This window comes from Hermetia illucens, chromosome 6 (genome assembly GCF_905115235.1).
Source record: "Hermetia illucens chromosome 6, iHerIll2.2.curated.20191125, whole genome shotgun sequence".
Taxonomy (NCBI): domain Eukaryota; kingdom Metazoa; phylum Arthropoda; class Insecta; order Diptera; family Stratiomyidae; genus Hermetia; species Hermetia illucens.
Genome location: NC_051854.1, coordinates 23638349 through 23658801, shown reverse-complemented (window position 1 = coordinate 23658801; position 20453 = coordinate 23638349). Strand labels below are relative to the sequence as shown.

At 44.3% G+C, this 20453-nt stretch overlaps 1 protein-coding gene across 2 annotated transcripts in view; it reads left to right on the top strand.

Annotated features, from left to right (window-relative positions):
* LOC119659955 overlaps window positions 1-20453 on the top strand; it is a 69738-nt gene that overhangs the window by 12215 nt on the left and 37070 nt on the right. For both annotated transcript variants that reach the window (XM_038068307.1, XM_038068306.1), the window contains 3 exons: window positions 14925-15109; window positions 15201-15428; window positions 15855-16020. In XM_038068307.1, the coding sequence (XP_037924235.1) occupies window positions 14925-15109; window positions 15201-15428; window positions 15855-16020 (579 nt within the window). The remainder of the gene's footprint in view (window positions 1-14924; window positions 15110-15200; window positions 15429-15854; window positions 16021-20453) is intronic.

Genomic DNA, 20453 nt, shown 5'->3' with positions numbered 1-20453 from the left:
ACCGCACCAGGCGCGAAAGTTCTACCAACAAGTCAGCAGAATGAAGCCTTACATACCTCGATGCTCATCCTGCCGAGACAAAGAGGCAAAGAGGCATTATCTGTCTCATACATAAAGAGGGAGATATCACATAGTGCAGCAATTATAGTGATATCACGTTGCTGAGTACCATCTATAAGATATTCTGCGCTGGGGATAGCCCCATGCGCCCAGAACATCATTGGCCAATACCAAAGAGGCTTCACTCCAGGCAAATCAGCAACAGATCAGATTTTCTCTTTGCGGCAAGCGGTGGAAAAACTGTTGGAATATGGACATCAGTTGCACCATCTTTTCATCGACTTTCAAGCCGCCTATAAATAGCCAGGGTAAAACTGTAGACGACCATGAGAGAATTCGGTATCCCGACGAAATTGGTAATACTGACTAGGCTGACCCTGACCAATGTGTGAGGCCAGATGAAAGCAGAAAGATCACTCTCAAGACCATTCAACATCAACAACGATCTACAAGAAGGGGCTGCCCTATCATGTGTCCTATTTAACCTGGCCCTCGAAAAAGTGATCCGTGATACCGAGGTAAATGCGAGGGATAAGATCCTGTTTAAGTCCACCCAACTACTAGCCTATGCTGTCGATATTGACATCATGGGGAGAACAACCCGAGACGTACAAACTGCCTTCATTCAGATCGAGCAGGCGGTAATCGGAACGAGATCTTGGGCTGCACATCAATGAAGGCAAGACAAAATATATGGTGGCAATGTCAGCACCGAAAACCAACCAACCAACAACATCAAACCACTATGGTCAAACGGGGAGAATAAAGATAGGAGAATACAACTTTAAGACCGTTGATAATTTATCCTATTTAGGGTCGAAAATCACAACCGATAACAGTTACGATGATGAAATCCGCGCACGGTTGTTGGCAGCCAGCAGAGCCTACTTCAGCTTACAAAGAATGTTCCGCTTGAAACGTCTCACCAAAGCAAGCGTCGCATCAAAGCTCTTACTGTACAAGAGAATGATCTTGCCAGTCCTCATGTATTTCTCGGAGACTTGGGTTGTTAGCAAGCAAAATTGTGAACTCTTGGCCGCGTTCGAGAAAAGAATCCTCGGAAGAATTTGTGGCCCCCTACGTGAGGATGGACGATTCCGTAGCCTAGATAATGATGAAATCTATGAGCGATACCACCATCGTAACGTTGTGGATAAAATCCGGTCCAATAGATTTTGGTGGGCGGGTCACTTAATCCGTATGGATGAGGATGATCCCACCCGAAAAGTCTATAAGGGCGTATATGGTAGTAAGAGAAGACGAGCCAGACCATGCCTGAGATGTAATGATGGCGTAGTCCAAAACGCCAGGCAGCATTTAAGGACCTCGGCACAAAACCGGGATGTCTGGAGTTCCTTAATAAAGCAGCTCTAGACCGGATACTGGTTATTGCGCCGTTGATGATTCAAGCTGTTGAAAAATGTAGAGTTGAAAGCTGGGCAACAAAACTTTTTCGTGAATTTACAAATCAAGTAAAAGTTCGCATGACACTTTACACGAAACTTATGTTTGAGTTCTTGAGAGAGTGAACATAGAACATAGATTGACCTCCGACGGAAAAAAAACCCATGTTTATGCCCCTTCGCTTTCAATGGAATGGCTTTTCAATTTCCCTAGTGGAACATTTTCCAGCACCGGGAAAGCATATTGTTTGCAAGAATTCTGACCTGTGATGCGGCTGTACGGATCCGGAACACCTGCTGGATACACTAGCTGTTGAATCGTGTAAATAAAGCTTAAGGTAACAGTCCAAATAGCGCCAAATATGTTCGTCAGAGCGTTCACAAAAGAGCAACATTTCCTAACAGTTGAAGGACCAGAATCTAATTGTTTGTGGAGGATGCGGGAAGTCCTAAGTCCGCACCAACATAATGCTAGGCCGGACCATTTGGGAAGCAACTTACTTCCTCTCTTATGGTTCAGAAACTCCCTTTTTTTGGGTTAAACACCCAAGTTTTCCAAAAAAGTTGAATAACGGTTTCCTCCAGGGCAGAGGCAACCATCAGACGCTACCAATATAATTCGTACTGATGACGTGCGATTTTATATAAAAATGGAACGATATCCACCTGTTGTTACTTTCGGTCACGCTACGCCCAGGCCGGAGGTGAGGCAGCGTCTGATGAGTTGCCTCTGCCCTGGACGAAACCATTAGTTAACTTTTCAGAAGCTAATGCTCATTCCCACCAGCCGATATGCTTTCTAACTAATGATGGCAAATTAGCCTAAAATTACTTTCAATTGTCGAAAAGAAAGGTGAATTCTCAGAAAGTGAGTTCAAATATCGAAAGACGAAGTCTACCAATGCAATTAACCTACTGACTAAGATAGCTAAAGCCACACTCGAAGAGGATAAATGTTGTGCAATGATCACACTGAATGGCTTAATTTGAAGAATTGAAATAAAATACCAAAGACCCTAATCAAACTAGATGGGGACGAAGTATATGGTGCGCATCATTGCTTCTATGTTGCGATTCAGATGAAACGCCGAAATCCTATCGAGCCAGAGCCTAAGCCCATTCTTGTGGTTAAATTTACAACAAAGCATTGCCGCTAGATCCCCCTACTGGTTTCGCGGTCGACATTTGACCGATGTGATAGCCAAGATGATAACAACTGAAAAGGACAACGTCTTTATGATCAAGCAAATGTCGTTAAAGAATCTTCCGCTCATCGAAGACAGGAGAGGTGGAATGACTCAGACTAAGATGGGTGGATCCATAAAATCGGATGGTATATCTCGAGGTTAATCGTTAATTGTTCATTAGCATATAAAAGGGTGTAAATGGATAAGTCAGATAATGGAAATAAGTACTCACCGCTTTTTTGGAGATTAGTAAATCCTTATTACATTTTGACAATCTCGAATTCACACTGCACTTTTTATATGCTCATCACAATCAAAAGTTCACGCACTTTTTGAACCATTCAACCAAAATGATATTCGCGTCACTAATAGCACTGCATGGGCTCATATCACTCAAATGCGAAAGGTGGTCCCAAGCCCCAGTTGGAAAGGAAAAGTAAAAATTAACCACAAATCACAGTTTATGCTTGGAACTAGGATTATTATAAACGTGAAGGAAACCGTACGATTATTCCGCGAGAGCACGCCGTAATCCTTAGAAAGTCGCGTCTATTTGCGAAAGGAGAAAATCTGATCACGAGGGCATAGGAAGTTTTACGCCAACGGGGTTTTTTGGTTAAAACACCGCACACTTGATGAAATATGCACATTATTTACACGCCCGTACCGAATCCTATACTGAAGGATAACTAACCGGGATTTAAGGGGCATATAGATTCCACGCGGTTCCAGGCTACGGGATTCCTTGGGGATCTTTACTTTCCCCGATCCTATTTAGCACGAGATACTTCCGAAAAATAGTTAACTTAGTTACTGGCTAAGTGATTAGCGCATGTATCGACATGAAATTCAGGCACATCATGGGACAGTAAGAATTTAGTGCAACAAACTGGTTTTGTTTATGGAGAAACTTAACTCCGATAAAGAGGGAATATCACTATTATTTTTTCACTATTCACATATTTTTAGTAATTAAATATTCACTTTAATTGTTTTATTTATTAAATATAAAATTAATTGATCAAAATTTAGAAAAATTCTCGAAGTCTGCACACCGGACCGCGTGACCGAAATCTAATGACCAAAACTTGTTTCATGCGCAACTAACGAAGGCCGGAGATAACTGAGATCAGGTAGAGTCTGAATGCTTTTTCAAAACTTGATCGGTGACACCAAAGTGCAAGTCGGTGCAAAATCTCACACGATAAATTACTCCAAGATATTACCAAAGCCAACCTGCAAACAAATAAAAAACTTAGTGAACACCAAAATCAATGAACTCTTTAAGCTTAAAACTAATTTATTCTCAATAAGAAGCTTTAAATGACCTTTTCCTTAAACCCCTCAAAAATACGCTGCAGCCATGAATTAGATATAACTACTCTCATCTCAGGAAGTTTTGTGGCTAGACTTTCATTCGAGGTCTACGCATGATTCTGCCATGACTACGAAACATCCTTACGTAGGAGGGATATAACAAGGATCAATCCTTAGTTTATTATCTTTTTCCACTTTTCGAAACAAATTTGTGTCCTAGGAAGGTGGAAGGATCCCCACGACAAAGATTTACCTTTCCTCGATATGGTGCTCAGTACGGATGGGTTCTTGGCAAACTAAGCTAGGGATCTGAAGTTCAGGACAGTGTTTATATGTGTGTGCACGAAGTCATAGCATCTGAGCACTCAAACCGTAATTGTCCATTGTCCATACTCGACTACCCCTTTTTGAAGGAATATCCCAGATTCGTTTGTGTATCACAGAAATACCCCATGAATTCCGCTTCGCCACTACAGGATCGACATGCATCATTTTGTAGAATTCCTCGTATTAACATATATCGAGCTAGTGAAATCCGGTCAGCCAGAATGCCCACAATACATCCACAAATCTTAATTCTTTTCAACAGGATAAATCTTGCAATAATCTTGCCAGTCCTCATGTATTCCTCCGAGACTTGGGTTCTTAGCAAGGAGAATTGCGAACTCTTGGCCGCGTTCGAGAGAAGAATCCTCCGAAAAATGTTTGGCCCCCTACATGAGGATGGATGATTCCGTAGCCCACACAATGATGAAATCTATGAGCGATACTATGACCGTCCGGTTGTGGATAAAATCCGGCTCAATAGGTTACGGTGGGCGGGTCACTTAATCCGTATGGATGAGGATGATCCCACCCGGAAAGTCTATAAGGGCAATTTCTATGGTAGAAAAAGAAGACGAGGCAGACCCTACCTAAGATGGAGCGATGGCGTGGGTCAAGACGCTAGACAGCTTTTAGGGATATCGAATTGGTGGACCTCGGCGCAATACCGGGATGTCTGGAGTTCCTTAATAAGGCAGGCCTAGACCGGATACCGGTTGTTACGTCGTTGATGATGAAAGATGATGATACTTTTTTGGTTCTTACATAAAAAGTGTGGTGTCTCTAGCTGATTTCAAGCTTCGCCACTTGTCCTATGGGAAACTACCCCGTCCCCCCCCCCCCCCAGTTTTTGATAACAGCAATGGTCAATGCTATTGACACCCCACGCTCTACCGCAGCTCAATCGTATTGAATCTAGAAACAAATTTCAAATGGTTTCTGCATTCCCGAATGATTTCCGGGGTAATCAAAGAACTAGTCAATGCCTTGGGCTTGTCTATAAGTACAGGACACGATGCGCCTTTCCTTCAATCGCTGGGGTCAAGCAGTGGATTGCAGGATAGACTAATTTGGAATATAGTCTTCTGGGAACCAATCTATCTATTTGTGGGATTAATATGTGGCGTCTTCCAGGATCGTTAGTGGGTGGTGATAGCCACAGCTTACACGAGATGACCCTACTATTACCAAAATGCTGCGGATCCAGACCGAGGAGTTGAAAAACACCTTCCCCATTCCAAGGTATTATGCGAATTAGATAGTTTGTAGTCGGGATGTATTCGAGCGAAGCCTCATTCAAACCGGGTCGCCTCAGACCTACGGGGGGCTGTGGCACGGCGAACCTCCTAACTCCCATACTCCTGGGAATCAATTTGAGTATACAAACGAACGCAACAAAACTAAAGACAAATAAGCGGGACCCCATGTGGGGCACCAACAGGCCCATCAGTCGAAGGCACATCTCTGTAACACTGAGAGCCAAGTGACAACACCCAGAAAGGAGAAGTTGGGAGGTCAAACGGTGGAGCCACGATCAACATTGATCTATTACGAAATCCGCAACCAAAAAAGGTCCTCGATCAAATCGCAGGGACGAGCAAAAGAACGTCTGAGGCCACCATATCAGACGTCAGGAAGGAGCCAGACCTCAGCGGCGTGGGTGAAAAATGGTATTTCAAGAAAGGCGTGAAACCAGAAGAGGTCCTTAACGAGGTCCAGAAAAGACCTAAGTCTTCAGCATCAGAGCCAGGAAAGCGGGGAGCAGCGAAAAACAGCCTGCAAGGGGGAAATGCGGGAGACCCGCCGTTAGCTATCCTAATGAGGTAAAGACCATTTGACTGACAATAGCGCCGAAAGTATTTCCGGAGCAAATACTCACTCAGGAGGAGCAGGAAATAATTGAGAACCTCAGCGACATGGAGATGTGTGAGAGATGGAATACGGAGCTCGTGCTTACCAACATTCGCATTCGACCAGGTCTTATACTGGTAGACTGTGCAATGGAGGACACGGACTGGGTTAGGACTATAGTGCCTAAACTGAGAAAATGGAAGGAAATAGAACTGTCGACATGCGCTGGAGATGATACAGCAGGGGTACACGTGGAGGGGGAAGTTTCTACGCCTCTTCATCACTCAAAACATGGATCTCCACATACTGTTATGAGGCGGGAGGTTAACCGACGGGTTGCTGGAGGCAACTAAACGTCGTAGCTGCCTTATCAACTAGAGATTTGGAAGCATTCCTGTGCACGTGCACAGGGAAAAACCAAGGAATGATACTTCGAAGAACACATTTGAGGTGCCCGAATGAATCACGGAGGCCATAGAAGCTGGAAGGACAAGACCGGATAGGGAAGTGGACCTACTACCCACAGAAGAAGAAATGTTGGACAACTTTGAGCTAGATCTTCTAGGGCTGAAGTCGGTCGGCGAAATACTAGAAACTGCCATGTCGATGGAGGAGGACAAAACTCCTTCATTGGACAAGAGCTTCAAGCACTAACCCAGGTAAACATCTGGCATGAAAAGCTGGATATTCAGTAATTGTAAAGGCAAGTTCCAAGGATAACACCGGAATAATGGTGGTTCAAGGGCCCAAGGTGTACCGGGAGCAGATTCGCGGTCTGCAAGGAAAAAATATGCAGGCAATTTGGAATTCTTCTTATGAAAAACCAAGAGCTTAAATCATTCTTAAGAGAACCTTAAGATACATATGTCTTTCAGAATTTCTAACTGGAGACCTCATGGCTGCCTCACTGGAAACCGGAGAAAGCACTCGAGAGGCAGTTGTAGCATCATCATACTTATCAGGGGACGACAGTCGGATCACACTGGAATTAGTCGTTATATTGACGAAGTCTTGCAAGAGGCTGGCGCTGCCACTTCTTCTCGACTGCGATGCTAACGGTCGGCATGAAGTCTGGGAAAGCAGTGGCATTGATCGGAGAGATGAGTGAGTATCTTCTGCAATTCATCCTCAGCAATAAGTAAGAAATACATTACGTAGGGAACGTGGTAACATTCGTGACCTGCACCTAGCAAGAGGTACAAGACATAACTCTAAGAAACACTCTGATGAGCGGCTTCGTCAAGAATTCATGGGTGTCGGATCACAGAATAATCAGATTCAGAAGTAGAAAGAATAACAAGGAGTCCCACGAGAATAGACTGGGGCTCCTACACAAGACACTTCAGTGACAACATGGCTCATATACAGGTGAACGGTGACATCAAGAGCGAAATAGACCTAGAAACAATGGTGGAAGGCTTCAACGAAATTGTCAGTGGTACATATGAGGCTAGCTGTCCGGCCGGGACGTGCCCTGATGGAGCATGAATCTAGCCAAAATGAGAAAGAAAAACCCTTCAACCGGGCGGAACGAACAGGAGACAGGCAGAGGTGCAAAGAGCACTGACGACATATACCAACACGGTTTGGGAATATAGTAATCCTTGGCGCGGCAATCCAATTGGATCAGGGTCTTGAAGTGTGTTACGGCACTTCATTCAAGACCGTATCAGTACACTACAGAACATCAGTACAATGTAGGAAGCAATGCGGTCAGCACTGCGCTCGCCCGTGTTTAGTACCCTAATTTGACCCAGGTACTGATTCACAGCTGAGTGGACATTTACCGACAATGAGGAGGGGGGAGCACCTCTGCCTCTCAGAATTCATTTCCCGGCGTCCTATCTCACGGAAGAAGGTAATAGCATTCTGCCTGACACCTCAACAATGGACAGAAGGAGGGAAAGGTGAATTGAAAACGCGAGTGAAATGGATCCTTTTCACCCTAAATCTTTCAAACCAATCTGTTTGATATCGTTCGTACTTAAAACGGTCATTGGAAACTATATTAAACTAACGTTCTAATGAGTAATCTCCTACATTCATGTCAGCTCACTTACCGGCGGGAGAACTAACAAACACTGGAATACAGATCAAGAGCTATGCTGGTGATATTGTTTTAATCTGTTAAATATTTGGGAATCACACTAGGCCAAAAACTGCTCTGGAAAATACATGTAGGAAACATATGTTGGAAAGCCAGAAGGACTCTTAAAACTTGCAGGTCTATAGCAGGAAAAAATGGGAGTGCACCCCGAAAATAGTGCATCTAGTAAGACCAATGATTACCTATGGGGCGGTAATCTGGGCAGACAGAATGGAACTCAGCATCACAGCCGCTCGGCTTGTTGAATAAGGTCTGGATATTTTGGGATCCACATCACATTTGGTTAGAAGGCAATGAGGCAGCGGACGAGCTAGCAGGAGAAGCAAGGCCGCTACACGGAGCAGGGCCATTGTACGGAGTCGGAAATTGGTTCATGGCCACGACATTAAAAACTAAAAAGGAACAGCGGGGAGAACTTTACTGGACGAACTTATCAGGAACGAAACAATGCAAGGCGCCCATGGGGGATACAAACCCAGGCCTTCGTAAGATTTTTTAAACCTGGCCGAAAAGAGCCTCTAGATCATGTTGGGAATACCTACTGGGGAATCTAGGGATATCCACGGAAAATATCTGTTGATTTTGTATGGAGAGCAATGCAACCCCTTCACACGTTCTGGGACAGTGTCCGGCACTTGTGCAAAGTAGATTCAGGCACCTGGGGGAATACTGAATACTAGACGCCAGGTTGAAGCACTTGAACATAATAAAGTTTCTGACAGTAACGGGTTTAAACGACATACTATAGATATACTATTACCAGTAAAGGGGCACACTAATTCTTTTATTATTATTATCCTTCAATCGCTGGTAAATCACCAGATCCATGAGACCCCTTACCAGAAGAAGAGTGTCGTCCCCGACGTGCCCGAATAACTAGTTCCGACATTATACATGCGGCCTATATAGCGGCCTTAAGAAAGTTTCACGGTAAGCTTTGAACCGTGAATGGCCGATGCACGTTGGGACAAACGGAAGTCCCTGGAGGTGTGGAAAACCTTTTGCCAATGCCAATTGGGTGATAGCGCAGCCAAAGTGGTAGTTGTGGAGTGTGTCAGGAGCCAGCGCCATCGGGACTCTGGTTGAGAGGTGTGCATTGTCATAGTAAAATAGGAACTTCTGGGTCGAATTTCCGTCTATAAGCGGCCATGGAGATTAATAGAAAATGCACGAGAGGGAACACCAGCTGAACTTTCCAATGAGAGCAAGACAAGTGCCAAACGAATCAAAGATATTTCATCCGGGGTCTTGACGGTCTTACAGTAGAAAAAATCGTGAGGCGTGAACGTTCAATTGAAGCCAATGATCGGATTGCTATTAATTCTTGCTGTCAGTCAGTCAGATCAATACCCGAGGAAACTTCTTAACAGCGAGAAAAGCAGAATTGGTTGCAGCATTCAGTTTTGGGTAGTCCCTACCACGTGGGGTAGGATTCGTCGAAGCTCGTGGAACAGGTAGAACCACAGTGGAGGACACTCTAGGGGTTAGTGACGCTGCAGTTACACTGTCGTAAATCCAGTTATGAACTTGACAACCACAGCCTGCCAAGCTTTCATGCTTAGGAAGCCACTTCATTGTGGCAAACCTAGTATGTATTGATGGACGGACAGCTTCCAACTGAGTGCTTTAAGCCCCGCTCTTTGATAGAATGTTTAAATGACCGGAAGGAGGTATATGGGACGACAGGATATAGAGAAGCCTAAGGAAACTCTGTAGCACGATAAACGAAAGCAAAACTCGCTGCTGGCTGAACCTAGCCGACGAAATGAACGATGGTTCGTAAGGACTCGGTTATAAACTAGTAACTTGAAAAATTGGGGCTCTGCTGGAACGCTGTTCATTAAATGCCAAATAGATGAACAGGATATAGAGAAGCCTAAGGAAACTCTGTAGCACGATAAACGAAAGCAAAACTCGCTGCTGGCTGAACCTAGCCGACGAAATGAACGATGGTTCGTAAGGACTCGGTTATAAACTAGTAACTTGAAAAATTGGGGCTCTGCTGGAACGCTGTTCATTAAATGCCAAATAGATGAACTGTATTCAACGGGAATTATTCGTTTGACATCCCGTACAGCGTGGAAAAAGTGGATGATTGTTCACTTTTTACCATAAAATTATGAGAAGAGGCAGTTTTTCCGTAGTCCGTGGCAAGCGTCGTTTCAAAGAAAATTATTGTCCGTGGCTATCGCAGCAGTTGATAATTGTACCTCCTATGGTATTGAATCGTTCGGTATGATGATTTACCATTTGTCAGTATTTAAACTGGAAGTAGCCAAGTGTGTACGCAGCCTCGAATAAAAGTCCCGCATGAAGGGAGCACCTACATTGACTTGCGTGAAACAAGAAAAGAATCCTATAAACCGTTTGACCAGCCAAGTGGACAAATGAACCCCCGCCCAGGAAGTAAAACACAGCCCCGATGATAAAGTCCTTCACAGACGTGAAAAGTGTCGACAGATAGTCTTTTGACAAGTTTCGACCCCACCTTAGGTGCTCGATTGGTAGCATCAACGTTAATAGTTAGTAGTACATCCTTGCAGACCTTTCAAAGCTAAAAAGAAACCACCGCAAGAGACGACGTACCGCCCTTTTAATTCACTTCATCCGTCCGTTCCCGATTTTGCTATAGACTTATTTTTGAAATAGGCAAACACGTGTTTCGGACACAACATGGGTCCTTATTCAGTGCTGGCTTTGTACTTGCACTTGTAGGTACAAAGTCAGCACTGAAGATTCAGTGTTCAAAAATAAATCTATAGTAAAATCGCAAACTTTTTCGTTTAATAGTTTTATTTCACCAAGGAATAGCTGGTGGAAGCTATACTTCTGGCTTTTCCTCAGCGAAATGCGCCCCTAACCGTATTCGCCGATGCTTTAGACGTCACAGAAGGGACAATGAATCGGCTAATCATTACGAAGCAGTCCAGGCAGTCTATAAACAAGGAGAATTAATCTTGGACCAGACAGTGCAAGACATAAAACAAACACGTGAGGAAAGAGATACGCTTGTTCCGTCGGTACACCAAGTACTTTCATACAATCCATTTTGACGTAATCGGTTCCTTATGAGACTCACCCGGTTACAGGTATTGCCTCACAATTAGCGAAAAGTTCACACGGTGGCCTGAGGTGATATCTCTGAAAGACATTTCTGCACAATCTTGTGCCGAAGCCCTCTGTCTGAGACTAGATTTCACGCTTCGGTGTGCCGGCAGCTATAATCACCGGCCAGGGAATGCAACTCGGTTCTCGGAGTTAGTTCGGAGGTAGGTAAACTCCTTGGTTTGAAACACCATACCATACCAACGCTATATAGATACGCAGCCCAATGGGATGTATGAAAGGTGACACCGGACGCTGAAAGCCGCTATAATGCCTCTGGTCGACGACGCAATACGGAATCCGAAGTCACACCCATCCGCCAACCACGCGAAAACCTTGCCCGAACTGAACAAGGATCTTGATACATGCACGCATGTCCTCCCGAAGGTCGCTGCAGCTACTTTACGAGGACACCTTCGAAGTTCTCGAAGGCACGATCGAGAAAGCCTCCTTGGCCCGACTAAAGCCTTTCTTCCCAGAGAAAAGTGGAGCCAGCAGGAGCAGCGCGCCACGCGTCTATTTTGATTTTCGGCAACCACTCTGGAATACTGTGGCTGAGCTAGCAATTTATGTGACAAACGCGCGCAATTGTGAACGGTTTGGAAAAAGTCGACCACGATTGAAAACAGACAGCTACAGAAAAATTTTTTGCATAATCATTTAGTGAAAGTCAAGAGTCAAAGGAGAAGAACTAGCTTAGGAAATATTTTTTAAATAAAATAGTTATCTTTTGTTTTGTTCGTATACGGATGTGGAAAATCTTAGAGAGTCACGTCCGTTCCAGCTTGCCGCACAAACGCTGGAGCTACAGCGGACGCGTGTGGGATTTACACCCACTAGAAACCACCCCCCGGTCTCTACCTCGTGGGACCACCATTTAAGCTTTACTTTGCGGGGTAGGTTTACCCTTAGGCACTCGTCATACTCCTCCTTTCAGCTTTCCTCCTTCTTTGGTTGTTCAGCAACCCCCCCCCCCCCTGTATTCGCACGATTGCGAAGCAAACCGGAAGTCAATTATCATCGGACGTCAGCATTTCCGCAAAAAAGTTCCTCGGGCTCACGCTTGTGCCCAACATTTGGTTTAGGTGCCCCTCTCCATTGCGAATCGGTATATCACCGCATCTAGGACAATTCGAAGAATCATCCAACTCAAAACAGTTCGGATACTGCCTGTAGCAAATACCCTGTCCGTGAAGTACTGGATAATGTAGTAGTTGGTCCCTCTATGTTTCCGCTCAAGCCACACCCTAATGTTGAGAATGAACCTGTGCGTCCACCGACCCTTCGTAGGCTCATCCCATCTACATTGCCAGAGATCATCCAACTCTGAAATTGCCGCATTTCTTCATTTCTTCTCGTGGAGGGGGGGATCATGCCTCCGCCACTACTAATACTGCTTGTCTAATGTGGTTCTAAAAGCACTGCAAATCCCCAAAGCCATCAGCCAGAGTTCACCTGCTTCCGCCTCTAAGAGTTTGCAAGCATTTCTGGCCACACAACTGACGAGTAAAGTAGAATGGGACGCACCACCCCGGTTAGAAGCAACTTGGGACAGTGTTTCGGCCCATCAATATTCGGTAACAGTTTTGCAAGTGCCGCGGTGATACCAGCTGCTTACCTGTCAATTCTAGCTGTTCCCTAAAGCTGAATTTGGTGTCAGTTATCACCCACGGGTATTTGATAGCCGGTTTTGATACGACCATGTATCCACCGACTTCCACTTTCACAGTGTTATTTTTCCTGCAGTTATTAAGACCGTTTCGGTTTTTGCGCCAAGATCACCGCTCTTACTGTTTTTGTCGCGTAGACCTCCACATCTTCTGGGTGTTTTACTGTGCCAATCATAGCTAGGTCTTCACCAAAGCCGACAATCGTTGTCTCCTCAGGGACGGCAAGAGCAAGCACCCGATTATACATAATATTCCACAACAGGGTACCCAGTACCGATCCCCCAATTATACATAATATTCCACAACAGGGGACCCAGTACCGATCCCTGCGGTACCCCAGCTGAGACAGTGCACTCTTTCGGGCCCTCATCCGTCTCATACCAGAGAGTCCTCTCTGAGAGGTAGTTTTCCACCAAATACCCGGACACCTATGTCAGCCGACGGTCCTATAATTCTGTTCCAGTTGGCGGATTGAATGCGTTTTTGATATCCAGCGCCAACACGGCACAGCAGCCGCCAGAAGTCAGTGCAGCTTTTGCTAGGTTTAATACTATGCTAATTGCGTGCACCATAGAGTGGGCACATAGGAAATCACACTGGCTTTCCGGCAAACCATTGCTGGCTTCGATGCGCATCATCTCCCCCATTGTATTCAGGAGGCAGATAGTGGGTTGCCAGATATCTTGTTGTTTCGGAAACAACACCAACTTTTGCTTTTCCCACTGGATAGGGAATATTCCTTCTTTTGGCCACGCCTCGAAGGTGTTGGCGAAAATGCCGGGCCTAGTCTTTACTGGCAGTTTCAAAGCTCGGTTGGGGATGCCATCCACAACTGGGGCCTTGTTGTCACCGACCCTATCACGTATTTCCCGCAGCTCCTCCACAATTACTGGAAGTATTACACCCTCATTTAGCTGGACAACCGTTTGCCTTTCCCTATTTTTGTGGTGAGGAAACAGAGTGATAACAATCCGTTTCAGGTGGCGTGAGCAAGTGACCTGTGTTGATCTCCGCAGCCTTTACATTACCACCCAGTAGGCGCCGCCCAAGGGTTTAGGTCGGCATGATCACACAGCTGTTTCAAGCAGTTCCAGCACGGCAGGCCACGCTGTTGCCGCTGCGCCTACTCTCGAGCGTCGCGACCGGGCTTTCCCTTGAGCCTCTGGTAAAGCCTCCTTGCCCGCAATAAAATAGTTATCTATACAGTGACATTGAAATAAAGTGGCAATAACTATATTGTTATGCTATGTATTGACAATTAGGTTATAATTACAATAGATTTCTGCATTGCTTTTAGACTTCCTATACAAAGAGATGCGACAGCTGGAAGATAATTAAGAATTGTAATTAAAGTAGGATTTGATAACGAAAGTTCGGGCAGTGAAGAAGACCTTGCCCTCTTTGATAAGTTAATCTGGAATTCAATATAAAAAGGAAATAAAATCTTTTTTGAAATTACTTTGAATTAATATTAATTTGTTAATGAATTGTGCTTGTAATTTAATTAATTAATTTTTTTTCAAATAAGAGTATTTACGAATATTTCGGAATGCACATAAAACTTCCAACAATGGAGGCCTATTTTGAGACTCGTGAAGTTCTACTTAACAGTAACTATGTTTGGAAGGGAAATCTCGGCATTCGTGTAAAATTATTATTGCCCAGGTTCTACCTCTAGAAGTTACTCGTCAAATTCAGGGATAGCTCCATTGGTATCTGTGTTCGATTTCCCAACAGCTTGAATGCATGCAAAGTAACATTTAAGGCAGACTTCACAATAGGCTAGCGAAAGTCAAATTTCAAGCCGTCAGTACATACTATAGGAAAATAGAAGCTTGCACCCTTGACAGTTCTATCTCATGTCACTTTATCTTATATCGTATTTCCCTGTATTTCTTAGATTGCAAACTGTAACTTCGATTCAAACTATAGAAAGGAAACAAACGCCACGAATAGCATCTATCGTCCAAAACCAACTTCGACAATGCACAGCCTGCGGAAACCTTTCAGGAAAATCACTGCTATCTTGAAGGACTATTGTTTGAACAGTTCTCTAGCCGGCGTAAAGTACATTGCAGACGATAGGTAATTTCTATAGCCAAGCGCTTGTTCATTCAGAAATTCCGTGAAAGCTACATTTTCCAAGGATGATTCAAATGACGTCGACATTACTTAGGTATCATCCTGGAGAGAGGCTTTTTTGGCTGATTTGTGTTCTGGCGTCATCATTCGGCTCATACTATCTAATCTCTGAGTACCACTATGAATTTGAAAGTGGAGCGATGAGCATTGTGGACGAGGGTTTAGACCGTTCCATGACTAGCATCAACTTGCCGTCAGTTGCGATTTGTGAAATTGGATACTCCAGACAACTTTATCCAAAACTTACGGAAATAGTAGATAAGTATGTGTTCAAAGGATGTTATACAGGAAGTCCTTAATTTCAAGGTGATAGAATTACATAAGATGGAATATGCGCCGTTATGATTTAATGCTGGCTTTATTTTATTGATCCTACAAAATATCAACTGAAAGTATCGTTCCAAATCCCAATCTCTAATATAAAAGATTCACCCAATTAAAGCTAACTGGAACAATTTGGCAAGAGCTTGTTATACGTTCTCACGCCATTAAACATCTGAAGATAAAACGCACCCAATAAATTTTTATTTCCGAACAATTGCCCTTCCATATCCCTCCCCGTTTAAATTAACGTTCAATGTTTGTCATATAAGTTTATATGTAGAGCTGATGGGATTGAACGGACAAGACCACCACTATCGATTTGTCCTTAACATAATAGATCAAAAGGTTTTTTCCAACATTTCAGTTTAATTGGAAACTCCAGTTCGGAGGAGCAGAATGACATTGAAGAATTTCTGATCCGTCTCATATTTCAAAATCAATACAGCGCTGGCTCCTTAAGTCCTTATTGCTCTATCTGCGACGACTGTGTTCAGTGCCCTACGAAAGATTATCAGAAGTACGCCGACATGGTAAGTACGAATAATTGAATGTAACGAGTCATTTAATTTATCCTTTATTAGATTCAGTAGATGTCCTTAAGTGGTTGTCGAATTTTCGACTAAACTAATTTCGGGAAATGTGTTGCTGGCATTACAATGAGTTTAGGAAAATTCTCTGTGCACGATTAGTACACCCAGGGATGTATGTGCTGACATACTTTGGTTAAATTAGGAAAGCTTTTATCTATTGCAGTTAAGAAGGACTAAGCGAATAGTGTTAAACCGCAACAACAAAAATATAATGTCCAGTAAAACTATCTAATGACAGTTAAAGGCATCGCCGAAGCAGCAGGTTCGCCGAAACCTTTGCATACCACTTGGTTATTTGGAAACAAAAACCACCCTCGCCCCTTATTCCTCATTCTCTCCTTCTCCTTTTAGAGGCAGCATTCGTAACCGCATATATAAAAAGGGGGATATCGCGCAGTGCAGTGATTATCGAGTTATCACGTTGCTGAATACCATCTGTTAGATATTCTCCGCTATCTTATTAGGCCGGATACACCCAGAACATCATTGCCTCATACCAAAGAGGCTTCACTCCAGGCAAAGCAGCAACAGATCAGAGACTATTCAACATCAAGAACAGTCTAAGACAAGGGATGCCCTACTATGCGTCTTCTTCATCCTGCTCTCCTAGCCAAACTTCGCTCATTTGGTCTTGATGTCAAGCTCGCCAAATGGATTGAAAGCTTCCTCAATGGCCGTTCTATTCGAGTTGTATTGGACGGCGTTGAATCAGGCCTTCATACCCAAAATGCCGGGATACCTCAAGGTACTGTTCTGTCACCCACCTTCTTTCTCATTTTCATTAATGACTTCTTAGATAGCACTTTCAAATCCACAGCTTTGCTGCGGACAGCACCCTTGACTTCGCATATTCGTTTGATTCGTTGGCCGACTCTCGTCCTCTCATGCGAGTTTACCGGGAGCGCATGCTTCCGTCATTGCATTGAATGAGGCCAAATCGTAAGCAATAATTTAGGGCAAAGCAAATCTTCAGCAAATGTTCAGTTCAATGCTTCTAAGACCCAATGCTGTCTCATTTCGAATAAACTATGTGCTCCCCCCTCCTCCCAGTCTATTCTTGTTAAAGGTGAGAATACTCCTGACTCACCATCACTTAACATACCGGGTATTAACATCTCTAGTAAGCTCAGCTGGACCGACCAAATCTTCGGCATTGCGAAAAATGCGATAAAATGTTTGAGGTTTCTGAATCGTTGTAAAAAATATTTTTCACTATTCGACCTAGGGCAGCTCTACAAGCCTCAAGTTAGACCTGGACTTGAATACGACTCTCACATTTGGGCGGGGGCAGGTATAACTGAACTGTCTGCTCTTGATCAACTTCAACGGAGAGCTTTTAAACTCATCGGTGATGTGAGCATGATGCCTTCTTCTACTATCGTTATTATAACGGTTACTACCCCAAGGCAATATCAGGTCTTCTTCCTTGTAAAGCCTCTCTCAAATGCAACACTCAACTAAGTACTCGCTCCCATCCCCATATTCTAAGGCTTAGTACTAATTGCACCGTGAACTACCACGAACCCTTCTTATCCCGAACTATACGAAAGTGGAACAGACTACCATCTTCTGCCTTGCCGCCTCACTACAACATACAGATGTTTAGGCAAGGACAGTATCGTCACTTCCTTCACGCTCAACCCCCTCCCTATTCCAATCCCTAACTCCCTTCCTCCTCGCCAAGGCTATGCTACAGCTTTATAGCATCAAAGGGCAACCCCTGAGTTTTGGGACCATCACAAAAAGAATGAAAAACCTGGCCCTGGAGAAACTGATTCACGATGCAAATGCCAATGCAAGAGGCACCATCCTCTTCAAGTCCATCTAACTACTGTCCTACGCTGACGATATTGATTTTATGAGAAGAACAACCCGAAATGTGCAGTCTACCTTCATCCAGATCGAGCAGATGGCGCGAGATCTCGGGCTGTACATTAATGAAAGCAAGGCAAGTACATGGTGGCAAAGTCAGCGTCAAAGAGCAAAGAACCAATAAAGATAGGAGACTACAACTTTGAGATCGTTGAAAATTTGTCCTATCGAGGATCGGAAATCACATCCGATAACAGCTATCACGATGAAATCCGTGCACGGTTGTTGGCTGCCAACAGAGCCTATTTCAGCTTACAAAAACCGTTTCGCTCGCAACGTCTCACCATAAGGTCAAAGCTATTACTATACAAGACTAGAATCTTGCCAGTCATGTATTTTTCAGCAGTTCTTAGCAAAAAAATTGCAAACTCTTGGCCGCGTTTAAAAGAGAAGAATCCTCCGAAGAACTTTCGGCCCCACAAATGAGGATGGACGGTTCCGGAACCTACATAACGACGAAATCTATGAGCGATACCATGACCGCCTGATTGTGGATAAAATCCGACTCAACAGGTTGAGATGTGCGGGTCATCTAATCTGTATGGATGACGATGATCCAACCGCTAAAGTCTACTAGGGCAATATCTATATCGGCGCAAAACCGGGGTGTCTGGAGTTCCTTATTAAGGCAGGCCTAGACCGGATATCGGTTGTTGCGCCGTTGCTGATGGTGAATGTTGGATTGACCTAATGATGGACTTTTTTTCAGTTCAGCTTCCATCCATGAATCTTGGACATGACTCTGATCTTCTGGAGTGCCACACCAGACGAGACATTTGCGCTTCTTCATAACTCCCTTAAGATATCGCTCGCGATTTGTTCAATCTCACCTTCCAGTTAGATATGTATATTTAGTGCCCTTTGGCTGTCTGCACCAATCGTGTTTCCACTGGAAGTTTGCGGGGCTTCTGCTGATAAACAAAGGCACGGACGACCCCAAGGAGTTGTCAGTGTACTGTCCTCTCAATATATCGGACACAGTGGGAAAACTGCTTAAGGAGCTCATTAAGCAATGATTGACTAACGCAATACGTGCTGAAGAAGACTACTTACCAAAACAATATATGGTTTTTGAACGGGGCAATGCACATTTGTTGCCATTGATGGTCCAAGCGCTGAGACTGGCTGAGGCACACAGTCGTTACTGTCGTAGAGTGGTGCGGCTTGTAACGTTAGATGTAAGGACCGCCGTTAATTCTGCGAGATGGTACCACGTTGGAAACACCGCATAAATTCACTCAGATGGTGCCACATGTTTAACGCGCTGAAACACTGTTTTCATATTCCAGTCGACCTTTTGCGGATATTGAGAGACTATTTAAAGGTTCGCTCCCTTCAGTACGAAACCTTGGAAGGACAGTGAAGAGTAAATATCACATCGGAGGCGGCTTAGAAATCTATCCTTGGTCCAGACTTTGGTAATGTCTCATATGATAGTCTTCTGCGCCTTGAGATCCCTGATAAATCACATTTAGTCGGATGTGAACAAACAATATGGTTGACCAAGCATAGATTCTTTTTTTGTCTGGACAAAACCGTAATTGTCGACCTGACCAAGGAGAGCGTTCCCACAGTCCTCCCAATTCAGGTTGGTGCAACCATGGAGCAGTGAAATACCTCCGCATCGTGATAGACATCAAGCTGAGCTTCTCGAGTAAACTCACAGCACCATCATCTTCAATACCGTAGGTCCCTTATCGAATAAGAATCGCTTGCTCGTGAATGCGATTCATTCCATCCTTCTCTCTGTTTCCGAGGTATGGGCTGATGCCTTCAGTAAGGAATTATACGGTAAGACCCTTACGCAAGTACAACGGCGAGGCAGTTGCGACTGCCTATCATGTCGTTTCGGAACCAGCAATAATGGTGATAGTTATTCCCATCGTTCTCTCTGCTCCAGAGCGCAAGTCTAAATAACTCTGAACAGGTGATGAAAACAAGGAGCCCCTCTATTATGGAAAATGAGCTGTCACTATAAGCGCATGGCAGTAACCGTGGGAAAGAGAATCGGGGATAGATGGAACACACATCTCATCAAAGACGAGCGGGCATAGTTCAATCGAAAGCATAGTGAGGTTGGCTATTACCTAACCCAGTTGATCAGTGGAAGCTAGTATTTTCAGTCTTACCAACACACAACCGACAAGTGTCTATCTCACTGATGGGCCCGAATACCATATTTTCTGGAGAAGTTTCCATTCGAATGCGTCAATCGATGTTTCCTGGAGGCCGTTAAGGCAAGACTGAGAAATACTACTTATTTGCCTCCTAACTCGCCTTAGAAGCTTTTTTTCCGTCATTGTCATTCTAAGAAAATTGACTCGCTAACTAGGCGAAGTGGTGCTCAAAACTGAAGTCACCCATGGATGTTGCTGGTCTATCCGCTATCACGCCACTTCATTCCTTCCGTTTTCAATTGATGCCAGAATGGCGGATTGTTTAGAATTCACACTTACTAAAACCACTCCCACTCTTTCGTCCATATTCCCGCGGGAGCATCG